Source organism: Aphelocoma coerulescens, unplaced genomic scaffold, assembly GCF_041296385.1.
Source record: "Aphelocoma coerulescens isolate FSJ_1873_10779 unplaced genomic scaffold, UR_Acoe_1.0 HiC_scaffold_56, whole genome shotgun sequence".
NCBI lineage: Eukaryota > Metazoa > Chordata > Aves > Passeriformes > Corvidae > Aphelocoma > Aphelocoma coerulescens.
In genome coordinates this window covers 1994215-2021207 of record NW_027183905.1, presented here as the reverse complement: position 1 = coordinate 2021207, position 26993 = coordinate 1994215, and the positions used below count along the sequence as shown (strand labels likewise).

General features: G+C 55.3%; 2 protein-coding genes across 2 annotated transcripts in view; one reads left to right on the top strand and one right to left on the bottom strand.

Annotated features, from left to right (window-relative positions):
- LOC138101927 (uncharacterized) overlaps nucleotides 1-26993 on the bottom strand; it is a 958962-nt gene that overhangs the window by 806754 nt on the left and 125215 nt on the right. Inside the window, 4 exon segments of the mRNA XM_068999675.1 lie at nucleotides 20112-20456; nucleotides 20459-20543; nucleotides 20545-20653; nucleotides 25738-26456. Coding sequence (XP_068855776.1) covers nucleotides 20112-20456; nucleotides 20459-20543; nucleotides 20545-20653; nucleotides 25738-26456 — 1258 coding nt within the window.
- LOC138101890 (zinc finger protein 239-like) lies at nucleotides 12840-13655 on the top strand. The gene has a single exon (XM_068999642.1). The coding sequence runs from the start codon at nucleotides 12862-12864 to the stop codon at nucleotides 13516-13518; it is 657 nt and encodes a 218-aa protein (XP_068855743.1). The 5' UTR covers nucleotides 12840-12861; the 3' UTR covers nucleotides 13519-13655.

Here is a 26993-nt window from a genome sequence, read left to right as displayed (position 1 = left end):
AACCAAAAAAGCCAAACACTGCTGCAGCCACAGCCATTCCAACATCCAGATGATCTTGCCTTGAGAGCCAATGTCATTGGCTGACTTTGTTAGTTGGAACCTCCATCAGAAATAGCCCATTTTGCTTCTCCAAATATGGACACCAGCTTTACAGGCCATTTGCAAGAGTCTGCCTGTGGTATTTCCAAGGATTCTTACGTCAAATGCATCCCTGCAGTGCCACTGACACTCAAGTAAATGCATTCAAGATGTTCCATCCCAGAAACTGCCAGGCAAGGAACCCGAGGTTTGGGTTGCTGAAAGCTCAGCCTTGGTGACATGGAGAAAGTAGCTTGGGCTAGGAAAGAAATATGTTAGACTATGGGGATGTTAAACAATCATCTTCATGTTTTAGACAAGTTTCCCAGTGAGAAGAGTCAGGGGGAGTTCATCTCGCAGAACCTCTTTCAGAAACTCCTTCAGAAAACTTGTTGGGTTTGGGTGTGGGTTTTGGGATTGGTCTGGGGTTTTCTGCAAGATAAGGTTAGAGCTGATGCTCTGGCTTCATGTTTTCAGGTCATCCTTGCAGACAGAAGAGCTGCAACAACTTAAAACCCAAAGCAAATTCTGGAGACTGCAGAATATTTGTCTGTGCTCAGGCTCGAATCCTCTGGGAATTCCCTTCCTGATGGGCAGAGCCCTCGGGCTGCTCCTCCCAGGGCGGGTCCCTCTGTGCTCACAGGCCTCTGCAAACTCTGGGAAATTTGCCTCTTACCATGGCTGCCGTGTGCTCGAAGTAAGGAGGTTCTCCTTCCACCATCTCAATGGTCACAATGCCCAAGGACCAGATGTCCACCTTGGGGCCATAAGGAGAACTGCTCACAACCTCTGGGGCCATCCAGTGAGCAGTGCCCACCATGGAGCTGCACTGCTCCTGCTCAGGGCTCAGCTGAGCGCAGAGGCCAAAATCAGCTGAGGACAGAAACAAACACTGTCAAAGGCAGCTGGAATGAGGAAACCAAGCACAAAGATTGCCCACTCTCAGTCTGAGAATGCACTGCTGAATCCAGCTGGAAAAGTCCGCAGGGCTGTAGCCAAGGCAAGATGGAAGTGGACCCTTAAAGGAACCCTCAGCTTTCATGCAGTGGCTTTTAGTGATTCCCTTGAAGCTTCAGATTCCAACTCCCGCCCCTCTGCAAGGGCCACACCCAGAGCAAAGCCACTGCTGACACCCTGCTCCTCTCCTGAGCTCTCTGCATGGAGCAGCCGCTCTCAGCTGGCAGCAGGGGCCGGGCACCGCCACCAGCAGCACTTGTGGGGCTCTGGCCGTCACTGGGAAGCAGCCCCACACCCGCAGCCCGGGAGCGCCGTGCCTGACCAGGAACACCCACCCAGCTTGACAGAGCCGTCCGTTGCCAGAAGGATGTTGGAGCTCTTCAGATCTCTGTGGATCACCCGGTTTGAGTGGAGGAAATCCAGGCCCTGCAGACACTGAGAGAGAGCAAGAAACACGAGGGTGGAAATCCATGGCCGGAATACACAATCACACAAGAAAGGACAGTTTAGAATTCTGCCAGCAGCAGCTTTGCTGTGCCAGGCCAGGAGTGCAGTGCAGACAAGCTCCGGGCAAATGGTTCAAGGCAAAGCTGAGAACAGCAAATCAAATCAAAAAAGACAGAGAGTCCCACAACAGCAGGAAAGAGGACAAGAGCAGAGTGGAAGTGCAGTGACACTGGCAGGCCGTTCACTTCAGAGGCTCTTTCTTCTCCAGCTCATAAAAATAACACAGAAACAAAGCTCTGAGCATGGAGCCACTCCTGTTCTCAGGCCCTGCTTGGAAGGAGCATTGTGTCCATGGGAAGCACGAGCAGGATCCCTCACCTCCCGACTGACAGCTGCCATCTCTCCTTCAGCCATGCGTGTCTGTCTGACAACGTCCTGCAAAGTTCCTCCATCCATGTATTCCATCACCAGCCAGAGATCTTCATCAACAAGGAAGCTGGAAGAGGCAAACAATGGCATGGAGATGAACGTGCACTGCTCAATTCCCTGATGGAAAAGCCTCGAGTGGAGTTTTGTTTCCAGGTCACTTGTAAATGAGGACAGAATCCAATGCAGAGACATTCCTGCCAGGCTGCACTGTCCTTGGGATCTGCACAGTCTAAAGGAGAAGGAGACGCCTGTGGAAAAGGAGAGGCCTTAGATGGCAAGCAGGTGAAAAATGCAGTTTAGCAACAGCCCAGATCAATGTGGAACCACAACACTTGCCCCCAGCTGGTTCAGCATCTGAACTCAGCACTTCCACCGTTCCCTCCAGAACAAGGCAACACAACTTCCAGAGTTATCCAGGGCAGGGGGCCGTGCCGCACGTAGGACAAAAGTGGTCAAGTGTTTGGAAAACCTTGCAGAAAGTCCCTTCAGAAACAGGCAAGGCCATTGCAAAAGGGGCACATGAGGCATTTCTGGAAACAAGAACCTGGTCTTCCTGGCATCTGCAGCAATGGAAAAGAGTTGGGAAGGAGAAGCCAAGGGAAATAATTTCTGACAGGGTTTATCAGCACTTGTCATAAGACCCAGAAAACTGGGTCAGGTTGAAGGAAAAACCAAACCAAAGCAACAAAAGCACACGGAGGGAGTGAACTGACAGGCTGTTGTTTTGGGAAGCTACGGCCGGGTGAGGCTTTTTCAAAACAGGCTCCAGACTGCGGATGCCAGGAGAGATTAACGCAGGGCCCGTGCACGGGATAAGAGCTGAAGCACTCACCTGTCCAAAAAGCTGACAATGTTGGGGTTCTTCTTGTCCTTCAGGACCAGGATCTCATTCACAGCTCGTTCCCCATTCTGCCCTCTGAGACTCATTTTCTTTATGGCCACCTGAAAGGACATTGCAGCCCTTGAACTGCAGGAGTCTGGGGCAGGAGGCCGCAGCAAACACGGAGCGAGTCTTTGTGGAGCGACGGAGCCGGGCTGTGCCAAACTGCCTTGGGATGGGACACCCGGGCTCAGCAAGTGACATTCCCACAGCCCATTTCTCTGCTCGCTGCGGGGCCGCTTACAGGACACAGGGCCAGAGACATTTGGCCTTGGAAGCTCTGCAGAAATGGGCCCTCAGCTCTCAGCCTCAAAGCTCTCACAGCATTCTCTGCACCTGCAGTCTTCTCAAACCGCCTTAGTTTACCACCACTCTCATTATCATTCAAACACATTTTGCAAGCAGGAAGTAATTCTGCTTCTGTGAAAACAGAGCAAAACAGCCGGGAACCCTTTAGCAATCCTGGGGGATTTGGTCATGATTTCAAACGCAACTGCTCTGTTTGGGATTGCACAACAGAGCAAACACGCACAAACATTGCTCAGATGATCCCTGTCACGGGCTGTCACTGACACCAGACCCAAACACAGCTGCAGCGTTTAGGAGAGAGCTTTGCTCTGCACATCCATCTTCTCATTCCTCTCCCTCTCTCTGGGAACAGCTGCAGTAGGACTAAAACCCCAAAGTGATCCCAAGCAGGATCACTCCTTAATTAGGTCTTGAGGTACTCTTGGAAGATGAAACGCAGGATGGAAAAACTGCTAAACAGTGTTCCTGTCCGAGGCTGGGATGAAGATAAATTAGGCCTCAGCCTCCACCAGCTGATGCACTGATGTTTTCAGATATGAAGACCAAGCCAGCGTGTCCTGCTCTGACAGACACCGCTGCCCTCCTTGCATTCCTTTGGGCACTTCAGAAGGCTCAAGTCTGTCCCAGCCGTGCTCCGCAGGCTGACACTGCTGTGCCTTCAGAGGAACAGCCTGTGCAGGAAAGCTCTGCTGGCCCCCCAAAGCTGCAGCCACAGCTCCCAGCAGAGGGGAAAGCCCTCGAGAGCTGCCCGACGCGCTGGGCGTGGTGACACTGACCTCTCCTCCAGTGGCCCTGTCGAGTCCTTTATAAACGGTTCCGAAAGCCCTGGAGACAGAACAGCAGAGAAGAAAGAAGCAGCGCTTTAGGCCCTGGGAGTGAAAGCCAGCCCAGACAGGAGATCTCTGCTGCCTGCAGCATTTACAAAACACCTGGGTGCATCGACCCTTCAAACAGCAGCGCAGCAGCCACCAGCCCTGTGCCACACAAGGTGTGCGAGAGAAAACTGAGGCCCAACACGAAGGAAAAGGGCTGGAGCAAATCCCAAATGTCCACACTGAATTACTTTAGTCCAAAACCTAGGGTGGGAGCAGGTGTCTAAAGAACTGGAGAAGAATGTGTTTCATCCTTTTCCATTTCCTGCCTACGAGCTGCAGGATCCACAAGGGCCCTGCCATCAGGCAGCTGATGCATTTTCCCCCCCAGTGCAGCAGCTCTGTGTCTATTACTGAATGTACGGGGCTTACTACCTGTGCTGAAAAGGGCACTTATTAGTTCATCTCTGGTTTCTGTTTCTAAACTGTTATGTTGATAATCCTGACCGGTGGATATTTTAGGAAGCAAACTATTTGAAAGGAATCTTCTTGAGAACTGTTTTCTGACAGTCACCAGATGGTGAGCTGCTCTTTCAGGCAATCACATTCCAGGGACAGAAGATCTTCCAGGTCCTGCTCCTTGCTGCAGCAGGACACTGCCAGCCTCAGGGGCCTCTGACGGTGCCTTCTGACCACAGTTACCAATTCTGATCAGGACTGAGAGACAGCAGGATCGTGGCCCAGTGTCTGAGGCTGTTTGCAGCTTGCCTGGCTTCTCACTTGATCCTGCACCAGCAAATACCTGGCCCCTGCTTGTGCAGAAGTAACTGCCGGGCACTTACCCTTGGCCAACCTGCTCCAGTTCCAGGTATTTCTCGGCAGGCTCCCCCACACTCACGGTGCTCCCTGAAAGAAACCACATGGAAGACGCCCCCTCCCAGATGGAGACCCCGCCTTGCAGCAGGGCCAAAATGCAGCCCCACTCCCTGGGGCCGGGAGCCCCTTGGTCTCAGCTGGGCAAGGACAATAAATGACTCTGTGACATTCAGCTGCACAGCAAGCCTGGGTGCAGCTGATGCTGAGACACACACGCAGCACCCTGCTCTGGCACACAGCAGCACAGCAGACGTACTCAGCTGCATCAGGCACCACTCCTCTCTGCCCTCTGGCTGGAGGGCTGTGCTGCTGTCAGAATGTTCAGCCCAGGATCCCGCAGCAGAGGGAGGTTCAGTGTCCTCTTCCCAACCAGAGGGAGGTTCCCCATCCTCTTCCCAAAATGCAGCAGGTTCCTGGTCTTCTTTCCAAGCCACGGGACGTTTGCCGTCCTCTTCCCATGCTGGGAGAATTGCAGCCTCCTCTTCCCAAATCACAGGATGTCCTCTGTCCTCATCCCATGCTGGGAGATGTCCATCGTCCTTTTCCCATGGCACTGGAGCCTCGCTGTCCTCGTCCCACACCGGGTGATGTCCACCATCCTCGCCCCACACCACAGGAGCTTCACTGTTGTATTCCCAAACCGTGGGATGTCTGCCCTCATCTCCCAGGACAGAGGGAGGTTCACTGTGGTCTCCCGGGACGGAGGGAAGTTCACCATCATCCCCCAGAACAGCGGGAAGTTCACTGCTGTCTTCCTCCTCTTTGGCCTCCTCTTTGGAAGCAGAGGGAGCCAGAGGAGGAGCTGATGCTGCTTTTGTGCCCTGTGGACAGATGGTAGCGTGAGGGACGGGAAGTTCTATCTCAGTTATCGCCTTATTTATCCTCAGCTACACATCCAGCTGCACTAAGCAGAAATGGGATTCAGAGCTGTTCAAACTAGGAATGGGCTAAAGTCGACATTGCCACTTATTGCTGGGCATTCCATATTCCACCGTGGCTAAAGCCAGCAAGCAATCTTCTGCCTGCAAAACCAGACCTGCAGCTCTTCAAAAGCTCTTCAGCAGAGAAGGAGAAAAGTGCCAGGGATCCCTTTGCTGCTGCTGCTGCTGCAAAGACACTGGCAGGAACTTTCCTTCAGCCTCCCAGGCTGGCGCTCGACTGCCACACGCCAAGCTCACAACTCTCTGCACAATTCTGACCACCAAAGGTTCCTTTTCCACTCACCGAAGGAGGAGCTGCTCGGGATCCACGCGTGAGGTGCCCTGCAACGGGACAGGCAACACGAACCAGATGCTGTTAGGAAAAACCTGCCCGTGGTGGGAACTCCCACGGAGCAAGGACACCCCGAGAGAGCATTTTGCTTCCACAACATCCCTCCAGGAGCCACAGTCCCTTCGCACAGCAAGCAAGAGAACAGCACAGAATCCTGGGCTGTGTCAGCCCTTGGCTGCAGCAGCCAACGCAGGGAGTTCCAGGCTCCGCTGGCACAGACTCTGCGCTTGAGGGAACAGAACCCCCCCGGCTCCATTGCAAATGCTGTGCACGCCCCGCTGGCTGCAGACACCCCCTTTTTCAGCTGCAGCTGCTGGCAGGAGCTCTCCCAAACCAACGGTGTCTTAATGGCAATTTGGTTACAAAGGCAGCTCAGTTCCACTGGGAGAACAGAAAGCACACAGCAAGCCCGAAGGCACCGACGCTGCACCCAGGGAAAACCTCGACTTACGTGCCAAGTGGGCTAAAAAATACCCCGAATAAGCCACAGAGTACAGAGTGCAAACTGCAGCAACCGCTTGCTGGATCATTTTGGCCGTGCTGCACACGTGGCAGACTGTACCCCTGCAAGCACAGAAGGACACCCGGCAGGGGCTGGGCTGGCTGCTGAGAATGCCTCGGGCAGGAGGATCCTCCGGCAACCAGCGGGCGCCCAGAGCCGCTCTGGACACTGAGGGCTCCGTGCCCACAGCAACGGGAACACGGCGAGGACGCGGCAGCGTTCCCGTGACATCACAGCAGCAGCTCCCGCAAGAACCGCCTGGAAGGTTCTCCTCTGTCACAAAGGAGCACAAAGGATCCTCCCGGGGCACAGCCTGTTGCTCAAAGCATCCAAGAGGAACCCAGAAAATGCAGCAGACCAGGACAGTCCATAGCCAAGCCTGAACAACGAAATCAAAGCCATGCACTGATGCTCCGAATTAGGGGCGGGAGTCGGGAGGCTGCAGGGCTTCCCAAGGAGCCGGAGGCAGCCAACACGCAGGGCTGGGCAAGTCGGGCCGGGAGCAGCGGAGAGCTTTGTTTCCCTTCTCAGCTGAATGGCGGCTCGGGCCGGGCCCGTTCCAGGGCTGTTCCTCAGCTGCGGCTTTCCCCTCACGCAGCCCGGGGGGCGCTGGGAGCGCGGGGCGAGGCTGGGCCGTGTGCAGAGCCCGCCCCTCGCTGCGATTGGGCGGTGCTGCCGTCAGTCGTGGTTCTGGCGCGCTGATTGGTCGGAGCGGGGAGCAGCCCGGGCCCGGAGCCGCCGGCAGGGCGGCCGTGGCGCAGCAGAGGCGCCATTGGCGGAGCGTCTGTGCGGGCCCGGGAGCGGCGGCGGCGGCCGGAGCCCGGTGAGGCGGCGGCGGAGCTCGGAGGCGGCCCCAGCGCAGGTGGGAGCCGCGCTCGGTTCTGGCGGGGCTCGGCGCTGGCTGCGGGCGGAGGGGGCGGCAGGGGGCTGGGGCGGGTTCGTTGTGCCGTGTGGGCGCCGTGTTCGCCCTGGCGTGAGGGCGCTGCGGGAGCGGCTGCCCGCGCTCTCCTTGCCGCTGATGCCTCGGCAGGAGCCGGTGCCGGAGCAGCGCTGGCTCGTCCCGGCTGCTGTGGGTAGGACAGAGGTGGCTGCCCCGTCGGCGGGAGTGTGCGGGAAAGTTCCCGTGGCCAGAGGTTTGTGTCCCCAGAGGAGCCGGAGGAGTCCTGTAAAAGGAACTTTATTCCTGGAGCAAGGGAGAGGCCACGGGGCATTTCCCGTGGGCTCTGTCCAAGTGTTGGAGGACGCAGCCTCCTTTTTATGCCGATTTCCGCGGCCGCATCTCCGTGTCCCTTTCCCCAGTGGCTGAGGTCCTTGGAAGGTACAGACTTCCCGATGCGCCTGCTGCATGTGCCCCTTAATGTGCACCCCGGCTTTGTAGAACATCCGATATTCATGGCTCTGTTAAGTCTTTGTTTCCTTTGTTCTCTGTTTCACCACTTTTCCTTGGCCATCTCTTTGCCAAGAGCACTTTAAGTCCTTTAATTTTTCACAACCTCCTGGTCCTTCTGCTGAAAGAGGATTTGATGCCATCCCAGGGTGAAATGTGGCGTTGCTCATGGGAGTGGATTGGTGGGTGAGAAGGTCAGGAGCTGGAGCTGTGTGCTTGGTTATGATTTGGAGGACAGCTTGTAATCTAATGATGCATTGAAATGATCACTGGGTTCTCTGGCACCTGGTATGAATTTGTTCGGGTTCCCAGGGGCTGCTCCATGGTGTTGTAGGATTTGTTCTGGTGGCCGTTCATCTTTTCCCCATTTTTGGGCGCTCCCAGAAATGCCAGGGATGCATCAATTGACCTCTTTTCTCTGATTAAATCATCACATCCTTGGATTCCCAAGCGATTTCGCTGACCTGTGGCAGCAAAAGCAGCCCAGTGGTCAAACGCACCCTGTATAACACAGACAGTGCCAGCAGATGTTGGAGTGGGGAGAGGGATGATTCCCCCCCGCTTTTGTGAGTGAAGTTCTCCCAACATTCTCCGTTTGCTGTTTTCCTTTGCAGCTTCAGGGATTTCTGTTGCAGGGTCCGAGATGCTCAGTGTGGGCTCTGCCTTTAGCGATGCAAATTCCGTCTGTGCAGGGAGGCAGAGCTTGGGGTGAGGGGCAGAGGGAATCAGCCCAATTCCTCTGGCAGGCAAGGAGAGCCTGGGACATTGTGCACACTTCCCCCAGCAGAGTTAATTTGCATTTCTAAATCTCCTCTGCTGGCTGCCTGGAAGGAAACTTCTCCTCCGGGGCAGCCCTCAGGTGACTCACCTATGGGCCCTCCTCCCCCCCCCTCCCATAAGCTGCTCCTTTCCCTTTTTTTTTTTTCATGGTTTTTTTTTTAACTGTTTATGAGTTAAAGGGTTTTCTTTTAAAGATCTTCCAGTTTTGCAAAATGCAACCTAAATGTGAACATCGAAAAACCCGTTGCAAAATTCTGCCATCACTAACAGCCACGCACACACATACATAAAAAACCCCCTAAACTAATAAAGATTTTCGCTATTTCTTTTCCTGAGACTATAAATTGACTCTCACACCCCTGGCCCAGACCCAACTGACAATGTCAAAGTAGGATTATTAAGAAAAAACCTTCTAATGATGTAATCTTGTCACCAAAACTGCGGGGGGGGGAACAAAAACTCTCCAACAACCTTTTTAGGGTTAGAGGATCAAGGCTGAAGAAAATGAATACAAAAGCTAAATTTTTAGCAATGTAATATTGAACATTTATTAGTAGAACAAAGGCAAATCACAGCCTGGGGCGCTTGGCAATGTTGCCAGAGGCGCCCTCCATTCATTTTACTGTGGGCTTAAGTACTCTCCTGAACTGTTACATATTCATTAACCCAGAAAGGAATTTACACTTCCCTCCCCTTTCCCCCTGTCCCGTTTCTGCCCCTTCCCCCAGCAGGACACCGCCTCAGTCCTCTGGATCGCTTCAGAACTGCAGACAGGCCCCCTCTCTCCGGTGCCTCCGCAGTCTCCAGCCTCATTTGCAGCTGCCAGTTCCCTTGGGCGGTGTGAGCTCTGATGAGGTAACAATCTTCCTGGGATGCATGCGGTTTATCTTCTTTGTTTCTCTAAGATGTCTTGGTTCCTGGCTCTGTAGTTTCTCAGCTCAAAAGACATTTATTACCGTGTGTTTATTAAGACATTTCTTAACTTACTACAACTATTTCAAAGGTACAGTTTATCTTAATCTTGTTTCTACTTAACTACATTTTACTGTAACACTCTTTCTACAAAATCCATCATCACTTCTAAATATTTGATTCATATATGTGAAAGACAACATTTATCATTCACTCATTTATCACACCAGGGTAAGGAATTCCAAGCATGGATTCCTGGGGAGATAATTGAATATCTGCCCTGGGTCTGGCTTTCTTCTTGCCAAAGCCAATGGCAGCAGCCGTACCCGTGGCATCTTGGTTTCTCTCAGCAGCTTCAGAAGGTGTTTCTTTATTTCCCCATTCATTCTTTCCACCCGACCCGAACTCTGGGGGTGCCAGGGCGTTTGGAGGTCCCACTGTGTTCCTAAAGCAGCCAGAATGGCCTGAAGGATCTTTCCTGTAAAATGAGTTCCCCTGTCTGTGTCTATTGCTTCCACAATCCTGTATCTTGGAATTGTTTGTTCCAAACATGCCTTAAGAACTGATGCAGGGATTGCTGAAGCAGTTGGAAATGCTTCTGCCCCGCTGTGAGCTGCCATGCTGTTAGCAGAAGATATTGAAGCCTTCCTGCTCAGGGCATTTCAGTGCCAGGCTCTTCCAGGCACCCCCAGCTGGGCCCTTTGAGCTGAGCATGCGGGCGCTGAGCTGCGCTTTGTCTCCTTCCCTTTCCTTAAGAGCAGCGTGTCTTGTCACTCTTTTCCCTTCTGCTGCCCTTGCAGACCCATCCCTAAACACCTTTTCTCCCTCAGGCCAGGGAATGTCTGGTAAATCTCTCCTAGGCCGGCTCTGGAGCTCTGTCACTTGACTGCAGCCATGGGTTTCTTGCCAGCCCCGTGTCCAGGGCCATTCAAACAGGAGGCTGGGTTCAACCCTTGCCCTGTCCTCAACTCTGAATCCTCCTGTTCCATCCAACAAGTTTCATTCTGTAAGAACCCAGCGCTGCTCATCCATTTAGAGGCTCCTTTGGTTAACAAAGCTTTACCTTGATGCCAGGCTTGAACAATGAGAGATTCTGCTGCTGTCAGTTTTCAGGCCTCAGTTCCCATTAAAGCCGGGGCTGCACAATTCTGCAGACAATGAGGCCACTCTCTGGCCACTGGGTGAAACATTTGAGCCCAGGAATTCCTTTGGCATGGCCCTGTTTAACATCCACATGCAATTCAAATGGTTTTTCCCTGTCTGGGAGGGCCAGGGCAGGAGGCTCAGTTAATCTGCTTTTGAAGCCTTGAAAATTGTGCTTTCCTTCTGGTGTCCATGATGGGGTTTCTTGCCTGGCAGGAGAGGAGAGTTGTAGGGAGAGATGCCTGGCTCCAGAAGCGCTGCCTTTAGCAGGGACTCAGTAAGAGGCTGTAACCCCTTCCTTGCCTCCCTTGGAACAGGGTATTGCTTTTAGACACCACTTGTCCTGGATGCTTCAGAGGAATTTGGAGAGGCTCCATATCTGATTTTCCCTATTTTCCTGGGGCTGCCCACACTTCTGGGTTCACTTCAGCAGAGGCCTCCGCAGACATTTGACACAAAGGTCCAGCAGCATTAGCCTCTGTATCTCCTTTGACAATATGAATTTGCATTCCCACTTTAGCCACCAAATCCCTTCCCAGTAAATTACAATCAGAGTTAGGAACAAACAGAAATTGATGTATTTCAAAGCCATCCCCCACATCTACTAAGAGTGGTTTAATAAAGCACACCTGCTCATCTTTCCCACTTATTGCCTGAATAATCAAAGAAATTTTGAGGATAAGATTGTGCTATAAGGCATCCCTGTCCTCACTTTTTTTCTTCCTTCTCTTTTCCATCTTCTTTTTCCTTTCTTACCACATAGATTCCTCCTGCTGCTGTTTGCCTTAACCATATTCCTGCACACTCCCTTCAACCAATCCCTTCCCAGCACACCAACACCATCCGTCCGGTGTTGCTGAGACCCCTTCTCGACTTCCCTTTTTACCCCTGCTGGGTGTCCATGTCCTTAATTAGCTCTGGGAGAATGTGCAAACTGCCTCAGCATTGTCCCCTTTTGTATAGGAAACGATGTCCATGGCTCTGTTCAGGCTTTGTTGCTGTTCTGGAAGTTGAGGGATTGAGCAGGAGCTTGGCTGAGCAGCAGTGTGTGTCAGTCAGTGCCATTTTGTGGAGCTGCTGGTTTGTGCTGTCACTTGCTTGTGTGCAAGTGCATGTGGCTGTGTCCACATGTGTTTGTAAGGAGGCGTTGGTGTTGTTGGTTCGCTGGGGGTGCCCGGTTTTCGGGACATCCCCCCTGGAGCAGGGTGTCCCCCCTTGGTGCAGGCGCGGCCCTCAGGCAGCGCTCAGCCAATCAGAAGGCGCGGCGCTGGTGACTCAGCAGTTGCCAGGCAGAGCCGCAGCGCCCGGCGCTCCCCAGCTGGAGCCCACGTGTGGCCCGGCCTTGGCGCCCCCCGCCAGGGGAATTTGGGGAGGTGGGAGGGGGGGAGCGCCAAGGCCGGGCCGGGCCGTGCTGTGCTGGCAGAAGTGGCTGCGGCGGGGGCCGAGTGCGGGCAGGAGCGGCCGAGAGCCCAGCGCTGCCCCAGCCCGAGCTGCCGCAGCTGCATCGCTGCTCGTGCTGTGCGATCCGAGAGCTCTGGGGGGCAGAGCGAGCCAGGGCTGGGTGCTGGGCCCGGGGGGAGCAGGAGAAAGGCTGGAGGAGCAGGGCTGGAGACCAGAATGGTGAAACGATGGCCGTGGGAGCAGCAGGTGGGATTCTGCAGGAGAAGGAGTAGTGTGAGGGAGAAGAGTGTGAGGAAGAGTAGGGATACAGGAGGAGGAGCAGGAAGCGGAGGCACCGCAAGGTTCCAGCACTCGCTGTATCTGCAGCCTCCCCCCAGCCCCAGGAGCGTTGCCCCCCCCATCCAGCAGGTGATCAGGGAGGGGGATCCACGATTTTCCCGTGGGTGAATCTTGGTGTTTCTGAGGTTTCTTGGGCTCCGTGTTGATGCTTTGGTATTTTATGGGGGTTGAATGTTTATATATTGTAGCGGGTTTTGTCTGAATCTTGGTGGTTTTGAAATTTTTACAGACACAAGATTCCTGGTGATAGACTCAGGCAGGAGGAACCCCCAGCCCATGGCGCTCACCCCTTGTTTTTTCCCCAATCCAGGATTTGTCATTCCCAAGGCGTGGCCGGATGGAGGAGGAGGAAAAGCCCTGGAGATGCCGCACGAGGAGGGGCTGCAAACGCAGCCCAGAGAGATCCAAGGAGGAAAGAGCCCCTCTGTGCCAGGAAGGTGTCCGGAGATCCAGGGGTAGCTCGGAGCTGGGGAAGAAGCCTCAGGGTGGGGAGAAGCCTCACAAGTGCTTGGAATGTGGGAAGGGCTTTAGCTGCAAATCCCATCTGAGGGAACACCAGAGGATTCACACTGGGGAAAAGCCCTACAAGTGTGGGGAATGTGGGAAGGGCTTCAGCCGGAGCTCCACCCTGATCCGGCACCAGAGGATCCACACTGGGGAACGGCCCTATGAGTGTGGGGAGTGTGGGAAGACCTTCGCGTTTAGCTTTGACTTGAGGGTACACAAGCGCACCCACACTGGGGAGAGGCCCTACGAGTGTTCTGAGTGTGGGAAGAGGTTTCAGAAGAGCTCCAGTGTCCTCGTACATCAGCGCATTCACACGGATGAGAGACCCTTCCGCTGCCCCGACTGCAAGAAGGGCTTCCAACGCAACTACACCCTCACCCTCCACCGGCGCATCCACACCGGTGAGAGACCCTACGAGTGTCCCCAGTGTGGGAAGAGCTTTTCCAGGAACTCTCTGTTGGCCCAACACCAACGGAGGCACCGCTAAGGGAAGCCCTGCGAATGCCCCGAGTGCGGGAAGAGCTTCGTGCGCTGCTCCAGCTCCATCCCCGTGGGAGGATCGGCGTTGGATGATCCCCAGTGACCCCCGTGGGGCAGAGCCCTGGTGACCCCTGTTCCGGGTGATCCGCGCTGGGTGGGGGGAAGGTGTTGGAGAGATTTCTTTGCCTTCTCCTTGTGCTGCTGGGATTTGGTTGGGAATAAATTCCCTCCCTGTGCCCAGGCTGGCTCTGTTGTGCACATGCCGGTGCTCGGGGCGGGATCTCTCCCGGTCCTTCTCTCAGCTCCTGGGCCTTTCCTTGTATTTCCTGTCCCTGTGCAGTAGCAGAGGGCAGGGACAGAGCGGTTTTGGTGTCTCCCGGCATCCAGGCAGGGCCAGCCCAGCCCTGAGGGTCGTGAGGGGCTTGTGGGTGTCCTCCATTTACGGGACATCGCCGCTGGAGGAGGGTGTCCCTCCCGTTGCTGCAGCCCCAGCCCTCAGGCAGCGCTCAGCCAAGCAGAGAACGGCCTCAGCTGGGGCCTCGTTTTTGGGCAAAGCTGAGCCCCTGGACATGTCCATCCCCATTTTGGGGTGCACCTGAGCTCCTGGATACCTGGGTCCCCACTTTTGGGGCTCTATTGTGCTTGCACAACCTGGTTTTGGTAGCGGGTTTGGTTCAGAGGTGGCTTCTGAGAGAAGGATCTGGAAGCTTCCTCCATGTCTGGCAGAGCCAATCCCTGGCAGCTCCAAAGATGGAGGTGCCGGATGCAGAGATGCCCCCACAGCCCCTGGGAAGGAGGGAGGAGGGGGAGGGTGGTTTTAAGGGTCTTCGTTTCCTTCTTATTCTCCTGCTGTTATTTTTTCAGTGTCATGCGTTTAAGTAATATCTCTAATTAGAGCCTGTTGTGCCCATACCGGTGTTTGCTGAGGGATCTCTCCCGGTCCTTGTCCCCACCCAGGAACCCTCGGTTCCATTTTCTCTCCCCTGTGTGGCTGTGGGGGGCAGGGACAGAGTGGCTTTGGTGGGTGCCTGGCACCGGGCCAGCGTCACCCCAGGCCATGGGCACCCCTGAGATCCCGCGTCCCTGGGGACACATTTCTGGGCACAGCTGAGCTCCCACCTGCCCCGCACCCCGAGGTTCCCCCTCCAAAAAACCCCACTGCGGGGCTGCAGCGTCCCTAAAGCCCCTCAGCCAATCAAAATCGTGGCCAGTGCTGGCCATGGGGCGAGTGGTGGCAGCTGGGGCCGTACTGGTGGCACTGGTGGTGCTGGGAGCCCCCCCGGCTGCGGGCGGGGAGCTCTTGGGTGAGCAGGAGGGGCGGGACGCAATGGGAAAGGGGGGGAGAAGTGGAAAAAGGGGTGATGGGACCCCTAAAATGAGTGAGAGGTGGAGGGGACCCTCAAAGGAAGAGCAGGAGGGGGCTGAAGAGTGTGGGAGAAACGGGTGGGAGGGGCTGGGAAAGTGGGGAAAAGCGGAGGATGGGACCCTAAAACTGAGCGGGAGTGGGCTGGGAATTGGGGGATTGTGGGGGAAAAGGGTGGAAAGGGTGAAAAGGGGGGAATGGGACTCGAAAACTCCTCTGGGGAGGGGCTGGAAATGGCGGGGGAGGGGATGTGAAATAGGGAGAAGGGTCGAAAAGAGGAAGTCAGAGCACGGGCAGGAGGGTCCCGTGGCGGCCGTGGGGCACAGGGGGTGTGGAGCGGGGATCCGGGGTGGCTCCCGGAGCTCTGGGCGTGCTGGGGGCTGCAGGGGGGCACCCCCTGAGCTGTGTCCCGCACACACAGGGGTGTTCCAGGGGATGATGAAGTCCGAGTGTCACTTCATTAAGGGCACCGAGCGGGTGAGGTTGGTGCAGAGGAGCATCTGACAGCGGGAGCAGCAACTGCACTCACCAGCGATGTGGGGCTGTTTGTGGGGGACAGCCCGTGTGGGGAGAAACAGGCGCAGTGCTGGAACAGCCATCCAGCCAGACTGGGGTACAAACGGGCTCTGGCGGACAGGCTCTGCCGGCACCACCGCGACATCGTTGCCCCGTTGCTCGCGGCCCGCAGAGGTGCAGAACGTCGGGCAGAGCGAGTCCCCTCGGGCCCTGCCCTGGGGATGAGCCTGGAGCCCCTCAGCCCCCCTGGTGCCCATCCCCGGGGCCTCTTGTCCTTCCAGCTTCCCCTGAGGTGTCCCAGTCCATCCCAGTCTCTCCCAGTCTCTCCCAGTCTCTCCCAGTCCATCCCAGTCTCTCCCAGTGCCCCCGCGCGTGTCCATCGCAGCCCTGCGTGGCGCTGACGCCCCTCAGCCAATCAGAGCGCGTCTCTCTGATGACTCATCAGTTGCCAGGCAGACCCGCAGCGCCGAGTGCCCCGTGCTGGACTCGGCCTCCCAGTGCCGCGCGCTCCATTCCCAGTCGCTCCCAGTGCCCTCCCAGTGCCTCCCCAGTGCTCTCAATCCACTCCCCTCTCACGAGGGCAGCTCACTTCTCTCAGAACACCCCAACCCGAAGCTGTCTATGCTTCTAGGCCGATCTCTTGTCCTGTTTTTCGGTGTTGGGCATTCCATCAAGAGCCACCCTTCTTTTTAACCGTGGCAAAGGGACTGGGAGAGGGTTTGGGAGACTCTCGCAGGGCAGGGAGCAACTGGGATGGGGTTTGTGGACTCCTGGAGGAGATGAGAGTGGGTTTGGCATGTGCTAGAAGGTTTAACAGCGTTCTGGACAGATTGGGGATGAAAAAAAGAGGGGTTTAGGGGGTCCTGATGGCTCTCTGGGGGGTTTTTTGAGAGGTCCTGACCCCTGTGGACCCCCCAGAGATGCCAGTGGACACTGCCCGCAGCAAGATTCGGATGGGGATCGGGGACTTTGTGTTGGGCTTCATCTTCCTGGCGCTGGGGCTCGGCTTTCACTTGCTCGAGGAGGTGACGGGGGGTCCCGGGGATCGCATCCCCCCTCCCCCAGAGCGTGTGTGCCCCCCCCGGGATCCCCAGCCCGATGTCACCCCCTTTTCTCTGCCCACAGAGCTCCTGAGCCGCCGGCGGCCGCAGCCCCTCCCCGTGGCCTCGGGCCCGGCCGGTGCCCCCCGCTCCATCCCCGCGCTGATTTTCGGGGGGGTCGTGTGTCCCCCCAGCCCCGCTGTCACTCTGCCCCCACCCGGCTGCTCCCAGTGTTCCCAGTAAGGCCCGGTCCCGTTCATTGGGGGCACTGGGGAGGGACTCTGGGGAACCCCACAGGGGGGCCGAGACTGGGGGGGCAGAACCGGCCCTGGGATGGATCGGGAATTGGAACCCCCGTGTGTCCCCCCCGTGTCACCCTGCTCTGGGTGCTGGGAGCCCCCGGCTGCAGGCGGGGGGGTGGGGTGGGGAGAGGTGGGGGGACGATGGGAAAGGTGTCTGAGAGGGGGATAAGGGATAGGGGCACAGCGGGAAAGGACTTCCCATGAGAATCCCTTCATTTCCCCATCACTTGATCTCTTGAGCAGTTCCCTGGGGCTCTCGGGGGGGCAGAACCTCACGGGGGGGTCCCCAAACCCCTGTCCCTCCCTGGGGGTCTCATGGGGGGTTCCTCCCCACCCAGCAGCTGGTGCTGAGGCGGCCGTGGGGCAGAGAGGGGTGGGAAAGGGGTGTCCAGGGGGGTCCCTTGAGCTCCCAACCTGCTGTGGGGTGCTGGGGGCTGCTGGAGGGGGGCACCCCCTGACCTGTCTCCCACACAGGTGTGTTCCATTCCTGGGGAAAAGCCCACTGGCACTTCCTTGATGACAACAACTGGGTGAAGTTCATGGACATGAACATCTACAACTGGGAGCAGTTTGGGCACAGGGGATACCCCAAAATTTGGAGGTGGGATGGAGTTGTTTTGAGGTGGAATTGAGCCGTTTGCAGTGGGATGGAGTCGCTTTGAGGCGCCTTCGATCCCTCTCGGCTTTTGGGGTGCAGAGCTGTGAGGGACTGAAATGTTCCGGGTTAGTGGCTCAAACCATTGGCCACCGGCAGCAGCAGCGGGGCCTTTGCTGGCCGTGGCCACAGGGAGCGCCCGGGGGCACAGGGGGGGAACACCCAGCCCGGAGGGGCCGAGCCGGGCCTGGAGCCAGGGAAGGGCAGAGGCCGATGGGAAGCAGATCTGGCCAGGTGGGACAGGGCTTGGGAGCAGGGCAGCGCCCTCCCTTACACAACTGGCCCAGCTCTGGGAACCCACCCGGGCCAGGCCCGGGACATGCACACAGAGGGCTGGAGGTTGCCATCCCTTCGCATGGGCCATGCCTGGCTCAGCTGCGCTGCCAGGAGGGGCAGGGCCATGTCTTAGAAGGGGCCATAAACCATCAGAGCCCCCAGAGTGCCCCGGGATCCACAGTGTGACATCGGACACTGCAAAACTCTCCCGCGGGAGGTACCTGGGTGTTCACCCAAACCTGAACCTGTATTAACCCACCGAACTTGGAGTTTCCGGGGCTTCCCCAGCCCCCACGGGATCCAGCCTGGGACCATCACTTACACCAAGGACAGCGACATTGGAACAACCAAATCCAAAAGTTTTGTTGCTGATCCAGGGCTGCTGACTCTGTATCCTTCTACTCTCATACTTTCTTTGCCCTTACACGTTTCCTAAGTGTTACTTTTATGCTTTTAATATTACTGGAGATGGTAACCAAAAGGGCTCCAAACCCCCTTCACACAGCAACCAAACTGTTCTGAAATAAACCCTACAGAGATATATTTATAAACACAGATCTTTCACTGTTGTTTCACTCTCATCTGCCCCAGGGGAGCCATGAACCAGACCCTGGGTTACCCTCGCCTTCAGGGGCGGGGCGGAACAGGAGCCGGACACGGGGGAAGCTTCTGGAAGCTGCTCAAGGAAGCCACCCCTGGAGGCCCCCTATTTCCAAAGCCTGGCCATGCAAACCCAGGAGACTGGATCCAAACATGGATCACTCAGACGGGGGGCACCAGGGCTCTGCCTGTCGTGGTTTGACGCAGCTGAGCGTCAAGCACACAAAATCTGTTTTTTTCATAAGGGGAAAATAAGAAAATATTGAGGAAAACTAGAGAGCTGCGAGGCAGAACAGGTTCAAACTTAAACAGTTGCTGTACAAAGAAAAGGTTTATTACCAACAGAATTAAAAGTAAAAGGAAATAACAAGAAATTAAAGCAAACCTCCCCTCTCTTCCAGCACTTCCCTCCTTTTACCCAACTTGCACAAAGGAAGCAGAACATGGGATTTTAGTCAGTGTTGCAGTTCTTGAAGAGTCTCTTTGTTATGCTTAAGGAAAAAAGGGTTTTCTTCTGCATCACGTGGTTCCCAAAGTGCCACCAACAGCAGACCCGCCCGGAAAGAAACAATCTGCTGTGGTGTAAAACATCTCTGCCCTGAAAAATCTCACAATTCCTTCACACTGCCAGACATGGGCCTTCACATGGGGTTATTAGTCTTTGTAAGGATGAATTACTTTGGCCTGAACACAAAGGGTTGTTTGTTTGTTTTTTGTGACAGGAGGTCTCTAAAAGCCTCTCAATACTTCTATATAGCCTGGCACAGGCACTTTTCATAAGTTTCATGGGTCACGGGTGAACTTTCCATCCCTCCATGTACTCCAAATGGATCAAAGAGCCAAACAGTTTGTGATATTACAGTTTCTTACCACGGCCTGCAGGAAGTTTTTTAAGCTGCGCACGAGAATCGCGGCCCCGCCCTCTTTTCTCCCGTCGCCATTTCCAGCTCCGTCCCACAGGACTCACTTTCTCTTCTCTCTGGCTCCGAAGCCGCCACGTTGAAGAGTGTTCTTGTTCGGGCTCTACGGTGGAGAAAGCCTGGCTCCCTTTGTGCTGCTGGCTGCGTGGTGTCCTCTTCAGTTCAGCGCGGAGTGTGCTGGCTGCAGACAGGAGGCTCCGCCGGCTCCCGCTGGCTCCGCCGGCCCCGCGTGGAGAGGAGAGGGACCCGCCGGTGCCAGGGAGCCGCGCCGGATGGGTTTAGCTGTGTGGCACTCCATGGCTGGCTTTAGCTGCCTGCGGCTCTGGGACAGTTCCCCCCCAGCAGTGACACAGGGTCTGTGCTGCGGCGTTGGGAAAGGAGGGGGTGCAGGGGCCCTGACCCGGCGGGGCCCGGAGCCTCCAAGGCCCCCCCACCTTCCGGCAGGAGAGCTGGAACAAAAGGAATTCCCCCGTTTCCGTATGGTTTAAATAAGCAAACGGAGGACCCCCACAAGCCCCTCACAATGCCCAGGACTAAGCTGGCCTTTACTGGATGCCGGGAGACACCAAAACTGCTCTGTCCCTGCCCTCTGCTACTGCACAGGGACAGGAAATACAAGGAAAGGTCCAGGAGCTGAGAGAAGGACTGGGAGAGATCCTGCCCCGAGCACCGGCACAACAGAGCCAGCCTGGGCTCAGGGAGGGAATTTATTCCCAACCAAATCCCAGCAGCACAAGGAGAAGGCAAAGAAATCTCTCCAACACCTTCCCCCTACCCAGCGCGGATCACCCGGAACGGGGGTCACCAGGGCTCTGCCCCACAGGGGTCACTGGGGATCATCCAATGCCGATCCTCCCACGGGGGATGGAGCTGGAGCAGTGCACGAAGCTCTTCCCGCGCTCGGGGCACTCGCAGGGCTTCCCTTAGTGGTGCCTCCATTGGTGTTGGGTCAAGGTGGAGCTGTGTGAGAAGCTCTTCCCACACTGGGGACACTCGTAGGGCCTCTCCCCAGTGTGGATGCGCCAGTGGGAGATGAGGTGGGCGTTGCGTTTGAAGCCCTTCCCACAGTCGGAGCAGCGGAAGGGCCTCTCATCCGTGTGAATGCGCTGATGTCTGAGGAGATCGGAGCTGGTCTGAAACCTCTTCCCACACTCAGAACACTCGTAGGGCCTCTCCCCAGTGTGGATACGCTGGTGTGCCCTCAGGGTGGAGCTCCACCCCAAGCTCTTCCCGCACTGCAAGCACTCATAGGGCCTTGCCCCAGTGTGGATCATTGGTGCTGGATCAGCTCGGAGCTGCTAGTGAAGCTCTTCCCACATTCCCCACACTCATAGGGCTTTTCCCCAGTGTGGATCCTCCTTGTGTACCCTCAGATGGGATTTGTAGCTGAAGCCCTTCCCACATTCCAAGCACTTGTGGGGCTTCTCCCCACCCTGAGGCTTCTCCCCCAGCTCTGAGCTCTGCCTGGATCTCCGGCCGCCTTCCTGGCCCAGGGCAGCTCTTTCCTCCTTGGATCTCTCTGGGCTGCGTTTGCAGCCCCTCCTCCTCATGCGGCATCTCCGGGGCTTTTCCTCCTCCTCCATCCAGCCACGCCTTGGGAATGACAAATCCTAGTCTGGGGGGAAAAACAATGGGTGAGCGCCATGGCTGGGGGTTCCTCCTGCCCAAGTCCATCACCGGGCATCTTGTGTCTGTTAAGACCTCAAAACCACCAAGATTCAGCCCAAAAGTCCCACAAACATCAAGACACAGACACAAAACTTCCAAAAAATCAAGATTCAGAAAAAAACCCCTCCAAAAGATAAACATTCAGCCCCTGGTGGAAGAATGCGGGCAAGACACCGATCCCTGAGGAAATTCATGAGTAAAAAACAACTCTAGGCCTCTCTCTTCTCATCTTGGTTTGGATATTCTCTCTGGACTATGGAAGAATCGTGGGAAATGGGGCTCTCTGAGCCACAGAAAAAAATGTATCTAGAAGTAAAAGGAATCCTTGAACAACAAAACAAAAAAGTAATGCAACCGGGAGATGTAGAACACTTCTTTACGTGGCTTTTCAAAAGGTTCCCCTATATTTCTCGAGACTTACTTTTTGATATCGAACCTCCTGAATCTTGTGAGGGGTGTTTCTGGAACGAGATCTGGGATAAGGTATGGGATCAAAGCGAAGCTTTCCGTGCATACCTTATAATCAGGGACGCTCTTGAAGAGCATTTGTATGGTCCCATTACCCCTAAAGCAGAAGATCATACTTCTCCCGTGGCCGAGACCTGGTGGCAGCCACCCTGGGAGCGCCTGACTGCAGCCGTGCCAGCAGAGGTGCCTGTGCTGGATGCGCCCGGCCCCCTCGGGAGCGCGCGCCTTATCGCAGACCCCATCCCTGTCTCAGGGTCCCTGGCCACGCGGCCGCGAGTGAGGGAGCGACGCCGCAGGCGCCGTGGGTGCCGTGGGCCACAAGCAGCCAGGAACCGGGGCTCGGCGTGGTGGGCCGCTCTGAGCACACGGCTCGGAGAGCCCTGTGGAGGGGGAAGTGGCGGTTTCCACAGTGACACGAGAAGCCGCGCAGTGCAGCGCCGAGCCGAAACGGGGCCGCTCTCGAAGCAGCGTGGAGTTTGTGGAGTGGAACCACTCACAGGCCACGGAGCCAGCGGCGATGGCAGCGCGGGGTCGCGCAGAGCCCAGACATGCGCCGGAGCAGCGCCGCTCGGACGACACAGAGCGGCCGCAACGCGAGGCCCTGGCCAAGACATTGGAGTCGGCGAGGCAGCAGCCACGCGGGACCGGCACCCACGACAAACACGTAAGCACGTGATAGGAGAAGTTTTAGCAACGAAAGTCACAGGAACTGTGAAATGGTACGATGTAAAAAACAACTATGGATTTATAACACGAGATGATACAGGGGAAGACTTATTCATCCGTAGAACTGCCATTAAAAGGAATAACCCTAAAAATTACCTGCAAAGTGTAGGAGATGGGGAAGTTGTACAGTTTGATATAGTGCAAGGAAAGAAGGGTTTACAAGCAGCGAATGTTACTGGGCCTGGGGGTATTCCTGTCAAAGGCAGCCGTTATGCACAAAATTATAAACAATATCCATCCCAGCAATTTCCCTACCCGCAGCCTAATTTCCCCTTTTACCCTATACCCAATATGAACCCTTTCCTAAGTTTACCCTATCCCCAGTTTATTCCTAATCCGTTTTTCACCCCATGGCTTCCTTATACAGTTCCATTTCCTTACAATTCCTCTTCAATGCCGATGGGGGGATGAAAAGGGGGAGGGAAGAAATCAAGCCCTCTCCTGCCTCAGTTTCCCCACAAAGCATGCTCAGAGCGTTCTGTCTCCCTTCTGTCAGCCGTAAGATGTTCCAGAGAATCTGTTTGGACATTTAAAGACTCAGGAGAGTGGCTTGTTTTGTTTTGAAACTGTTTCTGTTATGTTTATCCAGTTGTTTTCATTCTCATTTTATTAAAATAAAACGGGTGAGATGTTGGGGTCTCCCCCCCCTGCCATGGGGCCCTGGGGGGAGGGGCCCTGGGGGTGGAGGCATGGGGTTTCCCTGCCCCTGGTCAGCCTCGTTCCCCATTGGTTGGTTTGTGTTCCCCGGGATGAGCAAAGGTCCCGGGGTCCCGTGACTGCAGCAGTTCCTGAGCAGAGCCCCAGCCATGCGGCTGGAGAAATAAACATCTCTCTGAAACATCTACCATGAATCTGTCCAGATATATTTCCTTTCCATGGGACTCCTGGTTTGATATATACTTGTTACAGTATTCCCCGCTGTAACACCCCCACATGACCACAGACATACTGCAGCTCCCTGGAAATGGCATCGAATCTCTTCCTCCGCAATTCCCGTTAAATTTCCCGCAGCACAGCCCCAGCTGGGCACGAGGAAGCTGTGCCTGCTGCTTTGTTTCCTGAACTTCAAGTGAACCCAGCTCTGCCCACAGCCACAGGTTCTGTTGATCACTGAATTACAGAATCATGCACTGGGCTGGGGGGACCTTAAAGCCCATCCAGTGCCACCCCTGCCCTGGGCAGGGACACCTCCCACTACCCCAGGCTGCTCCCAGCCCCACCCAGCCTGGCTGTGGACACTGCCAGGGATCCGGGGGCAGCCCCAGCTTCTCTGGACAAAGCATAAGGAAAGTGCTTGTGCTCCTCCACAGATCTGAGTCAGCCACAGTGGCAATAAAACCCTGGGCTTAAGGATGTACTTAAAAACATCAGAGATGGTCCCTGTGCTTTTATAGGTAAAAGAGATCAAATGTTACATGAAAACAGTCAGGACTTCAATGCGCTCAGAAAGGCCCTTCATGAATATCAGGCAAGAGGACAGAAATTAGAAAACACCTTCAGCCAAGTAAAACTGGCTTCATTTACTGAAACTACAGTAACCACCTGCTTTTGTTGCCTCTGTGCTCTTACAATACTGTCCAGAACTACCATGTTCAGAGAAAGTGACCACGGGGGTGGGGGGAGGAAAGGATTATTTACAGCAGCTCTACAGCCCTCCTTTTACTTCGATGCTCTATTTAAATATTCTGGCTGTTTCAAGGGCTTGGTAAAACTGGCTTTTGTAGACTGAACACAGAAAACAAACAGCAGAAAAATGCAGCATTTCCCCCCTCAGCCAGAACACAGCGAGAGCGCAGTGGTTAAGCAAAGGCAGAGTAAGCTGATTACCAAGTACACAGCTGCTCCTACCTGGCAGAAAGCAAAGGGAAAAAAAAAACATGAGTCATCAAATGTATGGGAACCTAGAATGCAGAGAATACTTCTCTGCCTGTTTTGAAAGGTTTTACCCCCCTGGACAGTACTGGCTTTGACCTTTGTCCATGGGAAAATTTGCCTAGCCTCTGGGAAGAATTTGAATCTGCAATGGTGTGAATTAGGTGACAGAATACTGTGTGATATTAGCACAGGGTGAAAAATTTACTTTTTAGGTCTATTTGCATAGTAAATAGATAGAAGTAGTGTTCGGGTTTTAGTTTAGTCCCAGTTTTTTTTCTGTTAAAGGAATTTTTTCCCATAGCATGTTGCTAGGAGATAAATGGCCATACTTGAGAGAAGATAGCCATACTTAAGAAAGACAAAAGGGCCTGTCCAAGCTTTTGTTCTCACCTGGCTGGGAGTTCAGGTCGTTCTCAGCGTCTGGAGGGAGAGGCTGCAGAGAAAGGAGCTGCTGGTTCCCGTTTTCGGCGTCTTTCCTTTCTGCTGGAAACAACTCCGGGGACCCCAAAGCTGATTTCCCTGCCCTGCTGGAGGCTGGGCTGTGGCCGCCCTGCCCTGCTGCTGCTTCAAGCCTTCGCTACGCTGTAGCCCTGCTCACCCTGCCTGCCTGGAGCCCCGGGGGGGGGGGTTTCCCCTTTTGGATACATCTCGTCTGCCACCCGGGATTTGTGTTTGTGCCTGCCATTCCAGCCTGTTGTTCTGGGAGTCCAGGATCGGCTGCCCAGGGGGTTTGTGAAGCTCCTTTGTTCCATCCCTTCCCGGGATCCCAGGCCACCATTGCCGCGTGCTCCCCGAGCTCGCTCTGGAGCGCCCCCTGCAGCCGCGGGGGAACCATCGCACCTGCCCTGCTCACCGGGAGCCGCCAGCGCCCCTGCCGGCTGCGAGCGGAACTGCACCCGAGGGGAAAGGGCCTGACAGCCGAGAAGGCTGGGACTGGGTTTGGGATTGTTTGCTGTTACTGCCATAGTTGTCGTTGTTTTGTTTGACTGGTTATATATATATATATATATATAGTAAAGAACTGTTATTCCTATTTCCCACATCTTTGCCTAAAGACCCTTGATTTCAAAATCATAGTAACTCAGAGGGAAAGGGGTTATATCTGCCACTTCAAGGGAGGTTTCTGCCTTCCTTAGTGACACCTGTCTTTCAAACCGAGACAAGTAGAAAACCTCAAAATGCAGAATAAGTTGTAGTTAAAAGCTTTTTTCTCCTTCTTCACTAACTCCATATTTTGCAGCAATAGTGGTTTGGGATGATTGGATACAGAATTCCACAGCTCCTGCCTACATGATTTAGGAACTTGTTGGACATGGGTAAAAAAGTGAAAATATCTTGTGTTTTAAGCTTTCATTGGGTAATTTACCTGTAAAAAGGCTGTGAAATCTTGATAAGTTGTCTTCTTGCTGCATTGTCTGCTCTGTGCTATGTCTAAGCCATGCCAGGGGCTTGTACTCCTTAGATAACAATTAATAAACACCTACCAAGAGGCTGAGAAGCATGAAGTCACATTTGCCTTGTTCTTTCTCCTAGAAAAAATCTGAACGTCTCCCTCATCAGGGAAGAACACAATTAATGATGAGGACAGTGTTAGAGCACCAGAACGGGCACAACAGAGCCAGCCTGGGCACAGGGAGGGAATTTATTCCCAACCAAATCCCAGCAGCACAAGGAGAAGGCAAAGAAATCTCTCCAACCCCTTCCCCCCACCCAGCGCGGATCACCCGGAACGGGGGTCACCAGGGCTCTGCCCCACGGGGGTCACTGGGGATCATCCAACACCGATCCTCCCACGGGGGATGGAGCTGGAGCAGCGCACGAAACTCTTCCCGCACTCGGGGCACTCGCAGGGCTTCCCTTAGCGGTGCCTCCGTTGGTGTCGGGTCAAGGCAGAGCTATGTGAGAAGCTCTGCCCACACTGGGGACACTCATAGGGCCTCTCCCCGGTGTGGATGCGACGGTGGAGGGTGAGGGTGGAGTTGCGTTGGAAGCCCTTCTTGCAGTCGGGGCAGCGGAAGGGCCTCTCATCCGTGTGAATGCGCTGATGTCTGAGGAGATCGGAGCTGGTCTGAAACCTCTTCCCACACTCAGAACACTCATAGGGCCGCTCCCCGGTGTGGATGAGCTGGTGTGTCCACAGGCTGGAACTCTGCCTGAAGCTCTCCCCACACTGGGGACACTCGTAGGGCCTTTCCCCAGTGTGGATGCGCCGGTGCCTGATGAGGTGGGAGTTGCGTTTGAAGCCCTTCCTGCAGTCGGGGCAGCGGAAGGGCCTCTCATCCGTGTGAATGCGCTGATGTTTGAGGAGATCGGAGCTGGTTGGAAACCTCTTCCCACACTCAGAACACTCATAGGGCCTCTCCCCAGTGTGGATGCGCTGGTGCACCCTCAGGCTGGAGCTCCACCCGAAGTTCTTCCCACACTCCAAGCACGGATAGGGCCTCTCCCCAGTGTGGATCCTCTGGTGTACCCTCAGATGGGATTTGTAGCTGAAGCCCTTCCCACATTCCAAGCACTTGTGGGGCTTCTCCCCACCCTGAGGCTTCTCCCCCAGCGCCGAGCTCCCCCTAGGTCTCCGGCCGCCTTCCTGGCACAGGGGGGCTCTTTCCTCCTTGGATCTATGGGGGCGGCGTTTGGAGCCCCTCCTCGTGTGGCATCTCCGAGGTTTTTCCTCCTCCTCCATCCGGCCACGCCGTGGGAATGACAAATCCTGGATTGGGGAAGAAACAAGGGGTGAGCGCGTTGGTCTGGGGGCTCCTCCTGCCCTGGTCCATCGCCACGCATCCTGTGTCTGTAAAAACCTCCAAAACACCAAGATTCAGACCAAAATGCCCCTAAACATCAAGACGCAGACCCAAAACTCCCAAAACATCAAGATTCAGATAAAACACCCTCCAAAATCCAAACATTCAGCCCCCATAAAACACCAAAGCACCAATGTGGAGCCTGAGAAACCTCAGAAACACCAAGATTCACCCCCCGGAAAATCGTGGATCCCCCTCCCTGCTCACCTGCTGGATGAGGGAGGCAACGCTCCTGGGGCTGGGGGGAGGCTGCAGATACAGCGAGTGCT